Here is a 17175-nt window from a genome sequence, read left to right as displayed (position 1 = left end):
TCATGGTTCAGAATCAGAATAATCTTTATTAGGCAAGTATGTAAAACACACAAGCAGGTTGTCTCGGGCAGTTTGTGCTACATTAATATTTCAGTAACTAGCAATTACGATAAACAAAGACATGACCTATAAGTATGGAAAGTATTTCTGAAATGCAAGTGAATTAATTTTATCTCTTATGATGTGATAACTAGAAGTTGGTTTGTTCTCCACTTGAATCTACTCACAAATTAGCGCATAATTACTTGGTAGTCACAATATCCGTTCTTTGATTTGAGATCTTTTATAACAAGTCAGTGATTCACTTTTAAGCTAAACCGAATCGATATTGATATGATTACATTTTGCAGGGCACTGACTATTAGCTTCACGAGTTGCAAGATCAAAAATCAAAACCACAATTAGTCATATCTCACATCAAAGCACTTGTTGTGGATATCCTTTTTAATATGATCCCATCTCATTCTCATCTGTTTAAACGAGGTCTGGTCGTAGGAGCAGCAGCTTGAATGGGAAGTCAACCCCCAAAGAATCTTTGCAATATTATGTTTAATGAGCCTTCACCAGTTTAAACATGATATTATGATTAATATTGCATTAGAGAAATACGAGTTCAGCAGTAAAATCCACATGTTTTTAGCCCTCTCTGGAGGCAGTCATTTTGTAACGTCTGTCACCTGAAAATGACTTCACAGTTGCTCAGGTCTCAGGTGATTACCACTCACAGCTCACCTGTTCTCTGAAGCTGAGCCATGATTGGTTGTTAGCTGAGCCCTGAGGAACTAAGATGTCATTTTCAGTCAACACCAGGTGGCAAAATGGCCGCCTCCAGAAATGTTGCAGAACGGGTGGATTGTGCTGCTTAAATCATATTCCACAAACGCAATATTAACCAGAATGATGTGTTTATACTAGTGGGACTCAGAACCGTCTTGTAGAAAAAAATTCAATCAAAAACAAAATGTTGATAAAATATTTACATAGTGCCTTGTGCTATAAAGTTATTGTCTGTTGTTTTGGTACTTCTGATATTTGTCTGATATTTTAACTAAATTTCATGTGTATTTATATGCAAGTTAAAGTTATTACCATCTGTGATCTTAAAACAGCGGAGAAAAAGCCAATGACTGAGGCTCGCAGTTCTTCAGCCTCATGATAGGGGGCATGACTCAGTAGCAGCAGGCCTAAGCAACTAAAGGAGTAAATTACAGTATGGTAGCGGGTCAAGTGCAGCCATCCATCATTATTTTTTTTTCCTCGCTCGCCTGACCAGATTATAGATAAAATGGAGGATTACATTGTGAAACTTAAAACGTTTCTAAACTGGACTTTCAATTAAAGCAGGAGGTAATAAATAAATGAATACCAACGCCGGACCTGCACGGTTTCAGTCAACACAACACCATACATACTTTTTTTTTTTAAACAGAATGGTACATACAAAAAGATTGGCTGTGAGCATGTCCAGCGAGAAACAGACTTTTTTGCTTTCCTGCCTGCTTTTCTCAAATATTGACAAAATTCTGGGGAAAATATTGGGAAATTGTGACTTGAAGAAGCAAAGAAGCCTCGTAAGAACATAAGCAGTTGACCAATCAACAGTGGTGGACGGTCAAGTCCTTCTCTGCTGGCCTAAAATAAAATCAAGAAATCATGGTCATATTCTTCACATTGATGTCATATTATATACTAGTGTTGTATTTTTAGGGGAGCATTTTTATCCAATCAGGATTCCGCTAGCTCCAGTTGCTATGCGGAATCACACCCAAAAGTCATAACGGTCAACAGTTAGAAAATCTTAAATATATTCTTGCTTTTTTTAAACAATGGCCGAAGGAGGGAAAAGTGTGGATTTAATTGCAGATACACTTGCGAGGCCAATTTCCAGACGGACCTTTCAAGAGAAACTAGGTCTTCCAACAACCACACAGTACTGTGTAAGTGTGTTTCTGTATATTTGTCCAGCTGTGGTTTCATAAATAATGACATTATGAGAGGGATTGATTCAAGTCAGACTAATTAGGACTTCACTGAAGGCCGACGTGAGAAGTGCACGGCCCGCCATTGCCAATCACGTTCAAAGCCAGATTGCGCTAAAGTTGTTTGGGAATTCCAGGATAGACATAACATTGGACCAACAACGAAGACTTAACATTAGCGCCCAAAATGCAAAGAAAAGAGAGAACCGAGGGATTTTAAAATATCTCATCAATGCCACCTGCTTCCTTGTCAAACAGCAACTGGCATTTCGCAGAAATAATGAACGTACAGACTCTTTCTTGTGGCAATTATATTGGTTGAACTCTTGTATGCTCTTGGAGAAAACGATGTCAGGTTAGCCAAATACATGGAAACATGCACTGTATTTTCTGGTTTATCAAATTGAATACAGAATGTTTTAACTCATTTACTACCACTGACGGCTAAAGACGTCAAAGATCTTTTTTTTTTTTACTCGGCTGGTAGTGAATGAATCAATCAAAGCATTTGGTGATGTTATTCCAAATTATATTAAAAAAATCAGTTCAGGTCAGCACAGTGAAATGCCATTTGTTGCGGTAAAAGTCGACGAGACCAGATTTCAAAAACCAAGTTCAAATATGATAATGCAGTAAGTAGCTAAAACAGAAGCAGACGATTCGATGAAGAAGGCATTATAGGAGAGTCGATGATGTGAGTGAGCACAGACGTTTTCCTACTATTGTCCGCAGCATATTGGAGAAGTATGTGTGTTGGAGAAACATAAGTGTGTTGAAAAGCTTGTAGCCCGGACTTGTGATGGAGTTGCAGTGATGGCCTCAGATGGCAAACATGCTAAAATTAAAGAAAAAGTGCCCGAAGCCATGTTTACACATTGTTATGCATAAAAGTTAAACTTAGAGCTATCAAATTGAGCCAAGTGCATGCCAGGGTGTCGCATATTTCTTTAGGACTGCAGAAGGACTAACATAATTTAGCAAATCCGACTCACTTGCTTGATGAAGTCAAGATGCATTTGCTCAGAGAAGTGCCTCCAAAATGGAGCTATAACTCTATACTGCATGTGGCAGACATTGAACATGCACCAAAATATATCCGTGTGCTTCGTTTCATGTGATTATAGAAAATCCTGACAGATGGGATAATGACACGTTGGGTGATGGCAGCAGCATACGATCGGTGGCTGTCAAAAGCATCAGTGTGCTTTCTGCTTATGACATATGCGGACATTTTCAGAGATTGGATATTGTCTTGCACATATCCGCGGCACTGTTGCAGCTCTCAAGCGCATTAGTGTTCGACAGTTTCTTAGGCCGATTTTAGAATAGATGCAGGTCAATTGACCTGACAGAGAGTGGAGGCATACACTCGATTAGAGATGAACGCCAACTTGTTTTCTGTAACATTTTGGACAAACTGAAGGCTAGGTTTGATAATTTGATGCGCTGGATTTCTTTGGCTTGGTGGATTGCTCAGAATTCAGTGAAATCTCAAAATATTTTTACACAAAACTGCAGGGATTTTCAAAATGTGCCAAATATTTTGATTTTGTGAATCTTAAGGCAGATCACGTTGAACAACTTTCATGGCGAATGGTGTGCCGGTGTGGGTGGCGATGCTCCTACTACTTTACTTCACCTGCTGGTTTATTTTTTCCACAGTGCTGGGTGCTGCTGATTTATGATTGCCAATCTTTAATGGGTTTTTAACCATACGTTGGAAGTTTGGCGTTTTGAAGAAAAGAGGCCTTTACGTCGGCAGCACAGTGATGAGCTGGCGAACCTATAACGGGAATTAAAACATTATTTGACCTCTTCTCGTTCCAATCGCATGGATTTACTCCGCATCCTTGACCCTGTCGACTTGCGGCGGAAACCAGTCAGAAGCACTGCTGGAGCGCCACAGCATTACTTCTCTCCGAACATCCTCCACCGAGGGGTCCGTCTCCATCAATTGGAAGAAACATGCTCTCCTGTTGCCTCCCCAAGGATGGCGTTGTTAAATTCTCAAATGACGAACAAAACGCACATCCTGAGGGAGTTTTTCCTTTGATTTATCCTTGTCTGACTGAGACTTGGCCAGTAATGGTGAGTATAACGCTTTAATTGAATTGTCGCCACCTGACTGCGCCTTCTTGGACTCCCAGAGGACTTCAAGGACGTGGCGAAGGAATGGTGAGTATTTTTTAAAACTATTTTAAATGTAAACTGTTTATTGGCCGTGCTGTCCCTTTGCCATGTCATTTACAGACCTACTAAATACAATGAGGATTTTTTGAATTAGTTATCAAGGTTTGCTGAAATCAGGCTCGAGCATGATCTTATTCTTCTCATGCGGAATTTTAATATTTGTGTTTTGATCAGCTTTGTGTGTTTCACGGAGGAGATCACCTCTTGGTACCACCCTTCCTGCCATGCTGTATTGGATTTGGTGGCTCCATTAAAAAAAAAAAAGAGTACAGTCAAACGCTACACTCAAGCCTTGGTTTAATGACATATCTTGCGCAGCTAGACATAGCTGAACTCAAGTGGAAAAAAAAAGCTGCAGGTTTCTTATCAAATCTGGAAAGACTGCTGGCATAACTACCAGATCACAGTTAAAGAGAGAACAATTACCAAATCTTATTCAGGTTAACCATCTCAAACCATGTGTACTATTTCAAAATATTGATTCTGTACTAAAATCCACCTCCACTGAATTGTACAATGGAGTCCTAAAATCTTTCATTGATAAAGTTTCTACAGTTAGGATTGTTGTTTCAAACACCAAGGTCATAATCCCGCTGTAAATGTCCTGTGCTCAGAACTGTTAAATTCTTTTAGTTTCCTTGACATAGAGGATTTGGTTTGCCTGACTAAGCCATCTGGCTCCCCTTGTGACTCTGTTCCTCCGCATTTCTTTCACTCATTTACTACCATTGACGGCTAAAGACGTCAAAGATCTTTTTTTTTTGTTTGTTTGTTTTTTTACTCAGCTTGTAGTGAATGAGTTAAGGAGGTTCTGTCAAGCATTGGTAAATCGGTCTCTCTGATGTGGTACCCCAACAATTTAAACATGTTGAGCTGCAATCCTTGCTCAAGAATCTTGGCCTTGATCAAAATTAAGACCTATTTCTTAGCTGCCTGTTATTTTTAAAAAATGTGGAAAATGTGGTGCATTTCTTGGATGAACATAACACCACGGAGGTCTTCCAGTCAGGTTTCAGGATGATATTATGAGTTTTTAATGGCATCCTGGCAGATGACATTGGATACTTCAGTGCTGTGAAAAAGTATTTGCCCCGTTCCTGATATCTGTGATTTATGCATTTTTATCACTCACGAAGGAAAGATAAGTTAAAAATATTGTTTTATTAAATGTGTTTTTGTGTAAAGAATGGTGATATGGGACTTTAAATATACCCGATAAATTCCTTCCAATCAAATAGTGTTATATATATTATGTTCATACTGCGTTTGTAAATTTGACTGTCAATCAGTGCCTCACCAGCCTTGAACATCATCACTGTTGTAAAGTGGCAACTTTTGTCCCATTTTATCATCTTTGTCCTTTTAAGCGCTTCCATCCTTCCATTCAAATGCAAAAGAAAATTCCCATCCCTGGGCATAACGTCATCATTTTCATTTGTGTTGCACAGACATTTTCCATGCCATTTATTAGTAGATACTTGAAGCTGTATACAAAGAGTAGCAATTTGAACACTCTCGGTTATAAGAGGCCAAAGTTAGAAATAAATGTAAAAAAAATGTGACAATTTTCCCCAGTCTCTCCTTTCTCGTACTTGGCTCAGTTGAATTTGACAGCCAAAAAGTCATGCATTCAGTATAAGGCAGGGGTCCTCAATCCTGTTCCTCGAGAGCCGGTGTCCTGCCTGTTCTCTCTCACTCTCTCTCTTCTCCCTCTCTCCCACTCCCCCTATCCCTCTGCCTGTCCCTCTCCCTCTCTCTCCCTCCCAATCCAAATGGGCAGCTAATCAACGAGGCCTGCAGAAGCTAAATAAGGATCCTGATCATTTGAATCCGGTGTGTTGCAGCAGAGGTAGATTGAAAACACGCAAGACACCGGCCCTTGAGGACTGGATTTAAGACCCCAGATATAAGGTGTCATATCATTGCTGCCCTGTTAAAATAACATGTCAATTTTGTTTTCCTTTTCATGTAAATGGATTGTCTGTAATGCAGAAACCCCATTCACGTAAAAATAAATAAATTGGGAAAAAAACGTTTTTCACAGGACAGCAATGGTATTAGATATAAACGTATTTTCACGACCATAATGCGCACTTAAAAGTCTTAAATTTTCTTCAAAATGTACTAGGCAGCTTAAAATACAGCGCGCCTTATGTGTGCACTAAGTTCCGAAATCTGTATATGTCATGACTTTGATGAGCGCGAGACGATGAGATGGAACCTGGCGTGTTAAACAAAAAAAAAGTATAACTGAACTCAGTTTTGCTCTAGCTGCCTTTTTAAAAATATACACTAGTATGCATGCTAGCGTACGTTTTACGTGCATACATGATACCTAATGCTTTAAGCTTGCTTATGTTTTACCATGCATACTCCTCGTAATATACTAAGCCTTATGTATGGTATTGTATTAAATACAGAAATAGCAGCGGTAAATGAGTCAGCGGCTTTAAATACCATGCGCTTTATGGTCACTCGGTGAAAATACGATAGCAGAAACATAACATCAACAAATGCAGTCTTCCAGTGTTAAAAGAGAGAAACAAAGTCACCTGTAGACTGTAGTTAAAATTAGATGCCGACAGGAGTTTGATCAATTCAGCAGAGTGCTGGAAATGAACAGTAGCTGAAAAACAAAAAAAAAATGTTAAACTTATTATTATTATTGGAACATGTTCTGAGTCATCAGATCTTATAAAGTTTTGCAATCAGTCGGCCAGATTTTGGTTGAATGGCACTCATGTGCTCGCTGTAAAAACAGCCGTAACTTCATTTTCGCGTCGTCAAATCTAGTCTGCCGTGTTTCTAGATTTTCTGATGGTAGTTGCCTCGCTCCCAACTCATCCAACAATTTAGCAAAAGATAGTAGCCTGTACTCAGCGTAAAAACGGGTACATGGTTATTTTTTTTTACCAGAGAAATGATTTTGTTCAGCGTCTTTGTTAATTTGGTAGAGGCGCTATGCCTCACTCGGCAGTACTTCCGTGCCTATCGCCGCATCTGCTAATTTGCTTACAAAATGTACACTACACTTTAGACTTGCAAAAAGCAGGTCTAACTCAAGACTCAGGTAGTGTAACGCGATTTTGGTTTATTTGAGGGATTCATATGAGTATTGGGCAGGAAAAAAACTACTTCCAATCCCACAATGACGCATAAATGCGCCCAATTCTACTTGTGCAAAGTCTAGCAAAATACTGAAGTTCAACACTTTATTCGTTTTCACAACAGCCACAGCTGTAACAGAGTTCAATACAGAACATATAAAACATAAAAAAAGTGGTTTCCAGTAGATGAAAAAGAAAAAATTCTGTCTCCTTTCATCAGTGAGGTCATTATCACAGCATGCATGACGTCACACTCGTCTGCTACAAGTAAAGTTTCAAAGTAAACATGCAGCTGTAGCATCAGTTGATGAAGATCATACATAAGTACAAATAGAATAATTAAATTCTCCAATCCCATTTAAATCAATTCCAAGCGCTGACTCACAGTTCCAAATAAAAATCTGCGTTCAGTGCCTATGCTCCTCTCCCTTTATCCTCACCAGTCAGCAATCCAGCCACACAAACACACAAACCAACAGTGTGGACATCTACGCTCAACAAAACAGGGCTGTGAAAAATGCTGCCCATCACAGGTGCAAAAAAACACAAGCACCGTTTGGCCCTATCAAAATCAGTGATGGTACAAGCATTCTGCCGAGACAGCGCAACCATCATGCACAATGTTTTTCTCCTTCAACAAATGACACGGCAAAAACAGTCCACAACAAAGGACAATAAATACAACATAGCAAAAGAATGACAAAAACAACCAAAAACAGCAATCTTGAAGCCTCTTCGGGGCAAGAAGTAGAAAGCGATTTAAGTCTTATTAATATAACTTGTTTTCCACAGATTGGGAAGAAGTTGTTTCTTTGAGGACCGTGTGTAGGTGACCCCACCATGTGTGAATACTCGTTATTTGAAGGAATTTAACTCCGGAAGTAGATGATAATTTACGTTAGGATTTGAATGGGATATTGCATTTACTTTCGCATTAGTGCTAGCGATGTTTTATTTTTAATTTTTTGCAATTAAACATGCAATGTGTGTAATTTTTTTGTTGAGTGTTTAGTTTTAATTAAACACATAATTACATAAATAATTTTAGATTTTTTTTTACATATAATCATTGATAATTTAATGACACATTTATTTATTTAATTTCACAATTAATTACTAAATGAAACATTTAATTCATAAATGAAAGTTTAAACAATTCATTTATTTATTTAATTTAGGCACTTTCAGTCCTCCATATAATTTACTGCTTTCAGTCTTTGTTGTTGTGTTATTGCTATTTTATGATCTATTATATGTAAAGTGCTTTGTTACAGCTGCAACAGTTGTAAAATACGCCGTATGAATAAAGTTGTAAAATTGTATTTGTTTTACAACTTGCTACATTTTTACCATATGATATAGTAAGATCACCCCACCACCACATGAAAACCCCAAGATGAGTTAGATTTTTAAAATGTAAGCCAATATACTGTACGTTTAGATTTGTTTTCATCTTTGAATGCTTACATTTATACAACACAGATGAGCCAAATGAAGAAGAAGCAGTCCTAACTCTCAAGAGCAAGCAATGCAACTGGTGCACAATCTTTCCTGAGTCACAGCTGCTAATGCAGCTTTACTCACCATCTGCTGTGCCATGGATAATAAGAAATTTCAATGGACCCTGTCCTGTGATGTTACCGTGTAGACTTGAAACCTGCCAGAGACAATGAATAATTCATTGCAGTGATATACAATCATGGTTTGATTAAAGTGGGGAATTTTAGCTTTGAGATTTCACAGAAATGTATGATTTCCTTTTTGGGATAACAGCCATTTAATGTTGAGTTTGACAGTTGACCTAATTGTAAATAAGGCTCGTAAAAGGACTGAAGTTTGCAATGTAAAATTTGTATTTTGCCCCTGAAATGAACACATTGAAATGTAAAACTTCAAATGGGCTGCCGCTTATGTGGCAAAACGCAAAGCTGCCAAACTTTACAGTATTACTGAGTGAACACTAACTTCAACTATCGTGACTACTGTGTTTATAGATGAACAAACTCCATCTTGATAAACCACATGAGTTTACATCAATCAGCATGTGTCACATCGCTCGAAAAAAACATCACTTATGTTGAATGAAGTGGAGCTTGCAACTAATGCAGTTTGCAAACAGTTTAATGCCTTATGTTTTTCATTCTAGGATTGCTATGTTTAAATTCCATTTTATATTAGTTTGAAATTCCCCACTGAAAATGTTTCTTCAAATAAAATTAAATTTATTAAATTTAATTTAAATTTAATAAATTTGCTGCTATGAACAGGGTTTAACAATTAAAATCTGTTGATTTCTAAAATTATGATTTTTGGTCATTTGTTTTAAAGTCAGATGTATTATTATATGTAGTATTAATATATCCCATACCCGAATGCACGCTTATTCTATCGCATTTAGAATAGTTAGAAACTCCAAAACTGAAACAGTTGATAACTGCAGCCCTACATTCAACTGTGAGTGTCATTTTGTTATTGTTTAATAAAAGCCTTGTTTTAAGTCCCTGGGCTTATCCTGGAAAAAAATGCTCCATAAAATGAGAACTTTGCTACTCAAATGAAGTCATTGATAGGCAAAATTACTCCTCAAAGAAATAAGTTATTTCGAGCCTTGGTAAATGTAACCATAATGTGACTGCAGTCTGGAACAGCATCTCCAGATGTCAGTCAGAATTTGATCAACCCCATCAACAGATCAGTCTTTTTGACATCACTCTAGTATTAATTTCTTTCTCATTAATTTCCAGATAGGAGGCACTCAATTGCCACATGAAATTTTTTTATGAATATATTTTTTTTTCTTCAAACAATTCTGCACCGTATGACAGTATAATATAGTACAATATAGTACAACCTGGTACTTGAGATCTTCTTTAGGAGGATATCCAAAATATTTCTCAGTGAGAGCGGACCCTGTAAAACGATTAAAAGATAACTGCGATATGGCATGCGCAGGAGTATCATTGTATGGTATTTTCTTTTCCCTTCATGAATTTGTCTTGACTCACAGACACTTTTCAAAACAGCAACACTTACCGTTGATGATTAATAATGCCTCTTTATATGCATTTAAATTACATAACTGGCTAGACAGCAAAATCAGAATATGTGACATCTATTGGCAAACAACTAACAAGATTTCAGTGCATCTTCAATTCTCCATATTTAGTTTTATTTATAGGTTAAAATGGAGATGTCTAAAAATGAAACACTTAATACATATACAAAATATAAAATTAATATGCACATTTGATCCTAATAGCTTATTGTAGTCCCATCATATGTGGATCTAATCAGTACTGTAGATTTTAAGCATTTCTTGTGTTCCTTTGTGTCTGACTCGTTAAGCTTATTGTGTCCACCTGTTTGTCATCCCACTCCCTAGCGTTAGCCCATCAGCTATCTTCCCTTCAGCCTCTTGTGTCTTGTCCAGGTGTGTCTCATTATCTCGTCAGTTTGTATTTAGTTCCCCGTTTTCCTTTCAGTCCTTGTCGGCACATTGTCTATTATCATTCGTCCATGCCACCGCCAAGTCCTTTTCTTAGTGTTTGTTTTCGTTACTTTGATCTGTGTTTGTTTCAAACCTTAGGATTTTTGTCCATCCTAAACACTTAAACAGTTGTTTTTGTTTAAACCAGTCATTTCCTCGCTTCCCTGCATTTTGGGTCCTCATCCACCATAAGAACCTGACAGTATAAGCCTTCAAATCTTACCATGAAATCTCCAGTTTGCTATTGGAGCGACTGCTATGCCACAGCTGAAAGTTGAGCTGTAGGAGAGTAATAGGATTGACGCAAGAAAGCCCCCATATGCCTGAAAAAGACAAAATTATATAATTTAATTTGGAGCATGTTAATAAGAAACAAAGTATAAAATAAATTGTACTCCAGTGGACCACCACTATTTGCATTTGGGAATTGGCCTGATCACGTTTAGTGGATGTCCATGAAAAATTCATGATCCCTTAAGAGTGATTATGTTTGTCTACATCAATCGTTTCAAGACAATGATCATGAAGATAATGCTACTGAATTTTTATAGCAGTGCAGCACGTGTATAACAATGAACATTTGACTGTACAGCAAAGCGCAGGCATCACATTGATGGTGCCAATGCTAAGAGGATGGTTTGTAGTAGTCCAGACATAGCGGTTGATATTTACTGACTCACAATCACTGGATCCATCCAGTGACAACACAAACTGACAGTACGACTCCGCAGAGCTGGTGTAATGGAGTCCAATAGTTTTGATAGATATGTTTAGTTCTCATTTAACAAAACTTTTATCGCAGGCCAAAGCCGACATGTCATTTTGACAGTATTGCTCTTGCACTGACTGTCAATTTCAAATCCAACACAGCTGCTTTTAAAATGCAATTAGATGAGCGAGCGTGCAAAGAGAGAACAAGTTTTCATGGCTACACAGAGGATAGTTTTCAAAACATAATTTGCAAAGAGCCGAAATTGCGAATGTCAAACCGCGAATATGCAGCGGTCCACTGCAGACCTATTTGAGGATTACCTTTCCATAAATTGCAACTTTATTCCCATCGATATATGGGAGCTTGATGAGGTGTCTGAAAAAACAACAAGAAATGTAGCTAAATATGATTTTTTAATTTTTTTTTTTGCTTTTTAATAAAGCAGTTTTTAAGTATCATCATGGCTTATCCTGTACAGAGTTGCGGGAGTGACTTTGGGCGAAAGGCGCACTACACCCTGAACTGGTCGCCAGCCCGTTACCAATACCACGCTGCCCGCACACAAGTCAGACTTTTTAAACAATTAAATAAAGTGATTAAATAACCAGAAATTAGTTTGTGGCATTCGGTCTGGCAATCAGCATCTTCAAACAGTATTTCAAGACAATGCGGTTTGCCTGAAATATATAATTCTGCTCTTCCTTCTTTGCTTTTTCCTGTATAGCATATACATTCACAATGTTTCAGTTTTTTTCTGCTATAGATTAGATATGTTCTGGAATATGTTTTTGTGTTTAAATTGATTCTGTTTGAATTCAGTATAACAAATTGGAATAAATACCAAGTGCATTATATCGTGGATGTAACGCAATACTTTCTGAGGTGTCCTATCTGCTTTTATTTGACTTATTCACTCATTGTTGGTCGAAGCTGACAAGCATAGTGCTATACATTTTATAAGACGAAATTGAACGTCCACTCCATACAGTACATTATTAAATCATCCCTAATCTTCAATTGCTAACTGAGCTCTAAAGTGAAGGCTAATGACATCACAAAATTACAATTATTTTTAATTAAGTATGATTGGTTTCCAAGACAGAAAATTTTTAATCTGAAATAATTGTATTATCAATTGCACTTGTTTCTATTGATTTATTGTATAAAAAAAAATACTAAAAACCCAACAAACTTACTCTACGATTGCGATTTGGTCCGCAACATCAACAGTTCCCAGTCGCTGGTGGACCTCATGCAGGACCCTCTGCCCCTGGAAACTGCTGCCTCGACCATCCAGACGAGCCACAATGACATTCTCTGAACTGACTAGCACTGAATCCCAATTTATGCTGAAGCGGTCACTCACAGCCTGACCACCGGGGGTGCTGCTTCTACAAAAGCGCAATATTACATATCAATATAAATGTTGTCTTTCTTTCTAATAATTACTTTTTCTCAATTTTCATTCTGTGGAATAATTAATAAAAGCAAAACAACTGTGTAATCACAGAATGAATTATGTTTGGATGTATAGTATGTTATTCACAACTTACAAAATAAGGAGAAGTGGATGCTCATATTTTTCATCAAAATTGTTGGGGACAATTAACTCCATTTGAAGATCTGCAAAAGTGGTAGAGGGCAGTCATACACCGCATTTTTCTGACTAAAAATCCCACTTTTTTACAATTAAAAACAAAAAAACATTGCAGTTGATGCGTGTCAAGAAGTTAATTCGGTCGTAAGAAGCTAATATTAAACAAAAAATAAGTAATGATATTGCGTACGACGTACGAAACCCGCTCGTCACATACAACGGTGAGCGCCATCCCCAGTTTAGCAATTCAAATTACTTTTCTGGCAGTAAATATTTCAGCCAGACCCCAAATTCCAAGTGTGTGGCATACTGTATGTACTAACGAGTAGTCCCCTCTTCGACCCGACTGCAGATCATGTGAACTAATTTACAAATATTGATCATATCATGGTGGTAATGAAGACAATTCACATATAATGCTGACTTTAAACACATGGGCAAGTTGTTACCATACCAACGTTGTTGATTTGTACAGTTCTTTTTTCCCGTTTTGGTAATTTACGGTTGATCAGAGCATGTTGTAAAACTGTGTTCCTCTCCAGAGTCATGTAGTCTGTTGATGACAATGCATTTGTTAGAGCAAAAGACAAATACATGCATTGTGCAAATAAAGCATTAACTCAACTAAAAGTTGCTCAATCAATTTTAAAGTTATACTGCACAACACAAAATAATACACAATGAATTCACAATTACATATCCCTAGTTGCACAGATTAAACTATGACGTACTCAATTGTTTTACCAAATGGAGCCAAATTGCATTGTTAGCATAGAGTTGGCAGATGGAAGAAGATGATTGCTTTTTCCAGACACTAAGCCATGTCCAGAATTTCAGTCATAAAGGAGACACATTGTACCTTTTTCATTCACAATTTAAAACAGTTACCAGGAGTCTTTATAATTTTTTTTTCATTAGTCCTATTTTAGAATGTTCTCAAGAGCCACTAAGTGATTTGGTTGTAAAATAATTAAATAATCAATCATTAAAAATAATTACAACAAAACGTAAAGAACTTCAATATAAAGTATCCAAATCATGAAATCAAATAAAGAGTCACTGAACTTATCTTTATTCATGTAATTATCATAAATGCATGGGGTTCCCTTTAGTTCTTAATGTAAAGTCGACAGCCCCTGTCATTATCAAATTCATTCTACTTAATCAAGAAAATGTCCTAATTAGTAGACACCCAGTCCACGTTTTTACTGTGAATATCAGAGGTGGAAAACATCTGGAAAGTAAATCCCTGTCGTTGTTTTGCTTGAGGTGCTTCCATTTAGGGAACTCAGATAAAGCTACCTGTAGCTAAAGCGAAAAAATTAAAATACAGTCGCAGAAAAACAATTTAAAAAAAATTAAAGATGAAAAGCATAGTTTTTTACTAACTATCTAATTGTTTTTAAATCTGGCCATGTGTGCATCTTCTGGCGTCCAAGCTCCCCCACGCACATGAAACCTAGTGACGCCCCTGGCTGAAGTAATAAAGAATTACAGAAAAATGAGTTTGAATTCCAGTGCAAATGTTTCAACTGCCATCTGTTCTACAAGACCATTGCACTTTTGTCACGTCTCACTTGATAGGTGAGTATAACCCAACTATTTGTATACAAACAAGCAAAAGTACATTCGCCAGAGAATAGCTCCTTTAAGTACCGCCATGGAGATTGCCTCTACTATGCAAAGTTAAGTCTTAAAATAAGCATGACAAGTATTAACAGAATCAAAATTCCCAAACAATATCTCAGTTCCTTTTCCTGCCTGATTTCTTACCTTTCATCTTATTTAATCTGTGCAGCGTAGTTTGGGGTATTCCAGGGCCTGGGGAAATTAAAAAAATAATGAAAAAATTGTGACTTGTGGAATTCAATAAAATAAAGTGAGCCTTATTGAGCTATATTATGAAAACCTTGAATTATTTCCCTTCAGTGTTGGATTGTATAACTGATCGACTGTAAAAGTGTACTCTTAAGGTGTGTGGCTTTTATTCATTTCCACTTCAGATAGTTTGTTCATTTGAGTACTTGACTATTACGACTGAGGGCTATCAATATAATGAATATATATAATATCTTGTAATGCAGGAGACAAGCGTGAAATTTATCAAGGGGCTTGGTTCCAAGTGCCCGACCTTGGTAGCAGGAGGCAGAGGACCAATACAAGTGGTTGTTAATTCTTGAACCCCCCCAACCCCCAGTTTCCGATCAACAAAATTCCGTTTGTACCCCATCTTCCTCCAGGTGGACATTGGACTTGACAAGAATTTCCGACAACTTTCATCATGCCCATTTAATTAGTGTCCCAGGGTCCTCTTAATATTTTCCCAATGTATCTCTGTTATTTGCTAGAACAGTGGTTCTCAACCTTTTTTCAGTGATGTACCCCCTGTGAAATATTTTTTCAGCCAAGTAGCCCTGAACTACCGCAAAAGATTTTGGGATAAAAAAAAAAGATTAAACAGGCCATCATTGTCTGATTTATTCAACTTGAGAACTTTTCAAACTTAATTTGTATTGATCCACAAAGAAATAATCAACAAAGTGTCTCTTTTGGATGATAGAAGAGATCTCTTATCAGGTCTTCAGCGATAGTAAATGGCTTCTTTAGCTTTTGCTACAAGCAAAGGCACCACTTAAGAGGGTTCCGCATCATATCTTGAGATGATCTGAATTTAGAGTTTCTTCTTGTTACCAACGTGACATCCATGTTTCGTCTTAAGATGGCACTGCAGATGCGCTGGATTCATGCAACTGTGAGTAAGTTTCTCCCCACAGAAAAAAAACACTGTCTCGGGTTTGTTAAAATATAATATATAATAAAATATAATCTTTAACATACATTCGAAATTTTGCCGACTCTAGTTTTGGCCTTCTTTTACACTTCAACGTTTCAACCTTGACTCCATTGTTGTCCTCAAGTGATTGACAAGTTGGGTCAAACCATTCTCGTTTGGGGGAGAATCTGGGTTTTTTAAATAATTGAAAACAATTGAATAACCTATTGAAAATAAAATTAATTTTATGACCTGCTATTTTCCTGGAATATTTATTAATTCAATAATTATTTCTGAAAGGATTTTTGCACGTTTGTTTTATTTAAAATCTCGCACACCCCTGGAGTTCCTTCAAGTACCCACAGGGGTACGCGTACCCCTATTTCAGAACCACTGTGTTAGAAAAAAGGATCTCTTAAAAGGCACATGTGCCACAAGAGGGATATTTACTGCAATTAATACTTCTTGTTGCAATGAAAAACAAGGACGTAAGTGATTGTGTTGTAGTTTATGAATGTACCGTATTACTTTAGATTTGACTACAATAGGCACCAAGTCAAATACGTAAACGTCAATCTCAAAAGTTGACTGATATTATTTACTGCACATAATAATGAAGCCCCCTGAAAGTCGGCGTTGAATAGTTTGTGGTATGGTAGTCAGGTGACATGTTTGTGACAAATGCAAAAAAGCTTGCATAGTGTATACCAATAAGTAATTCTGAAGACATACCTCTGCATTGGAGAAGAACATGCTGATAGTTTGTGCTGAGCACTGCATCATAGTAGGTGCATTGTGACTTGAAGAGGGCACAAGTGAGGCATTCTTTATGAAACGGCTCCACAGCCAAGACCCTTTTAAAGAGAATGACAGAGATTTGTGAATACTGTACTTTCTAGTGTATATTATATGGAAATAAGGCAGGGTGCCCGCCAAGGACCCCGTGGCCTAAAAATCACAAAATCTCAACTACAAGATGTTGTAGAAGTGATCATTTGCACATGTAACAACTTGCAGACATATATCAATAAAGTGACGCATACGATTTGTGCTCGACCATTTTATAATTATCAATTGTTGTTAGAAATTAGTCATGATATGTGTTTTCACAAGGGGGAATATCAGTAATCATTAATAATAATATATGATGCCATTTACAGTAATTAAAGGTACCGTATTTTCACGACCACAAGGCGCACTTTAAAGTCCCAAATCTTCCCCAAAACAGAGGGGGCGCCCTGTACTGCGACGCACCTTGTGTACAGACTGAGACCTGTACACCATTACACATGACATTCACTTGAGCAACGGGCTTGAGGCCCCATTGAGC

The 17175-nt window shown here is 37.3% G+C and overlaps 1 protein-coding gene across 3 annotated transcripts in view; it reads right to left on the bottom strand.

The window, feature by feature from the left end:
• LOC148323149 (inactive dipeptidyl peptidase 10-like) overlaps positions 1-17175 on the bottom strand; it is a 117204-nt gene that overhangs the window by 10476 nt on the left and 89553 nt on the right. For 2 of the 3 annotated variants that reach the window (XM_088315686.1, XM_088315685.1), the window contains 10 exons: positions 16578-16699; positions 14846-14893; positions 13527-13625; positions 13029-13098; positions 12672-12866; positions 11796-11850; positions 10987-11086; positions 10128-10186; positions 8861-8933; positions 6722-6795 (listed from right to left, as the gene is read on the bottom strand). In XM_088315686.1, the coding sequence (XP_088171812.1) occupies positions 6722-6795; positions 8861-8933; positions 10128-10186; positions 10987-11086; positions 11796-11850; positions 12672-12866; positions 13029-13098; positions 13527-13625; positions 14846-14893; positions 16578-16699 (895 nt within the window). Of the gene's footprint in view, positions 1-6721; positions 6796-8860; positions 8934-10124; positions 10187-10986; positions 11087-11795; positions 11851-12671; positions 12867-13028; positions 13099-13526; positions 13626-14845; positions 14894-16577; positions 16700-17175 lie in introns of all 3 variants that reach the window. The other variant, XM_088315683.1, reaches the window with a different exon arrangement.

The sequence above is a fragment of the Idiotropiscis lumnitzeri genome, chromosome 14 (genome assembly GCF_059441095.1).
Source record: "Idiotropiscis lumnitzeri isolate Australia: NSW breed Sydney's pygmy pipehorse chromosome 14, RoL_Ilum_1.0, whole genome shotgun sequence".
NCBI lineage: Eukaryota > Metazoa > Chordata > Actinopteri > Syngnathiformes > Syngnathidae > Idiotropiscis > Idiotropiscis lumnitzeri.
This window is presented reverse-complemented; position numbering and strand designations above follow the sequence as displayed.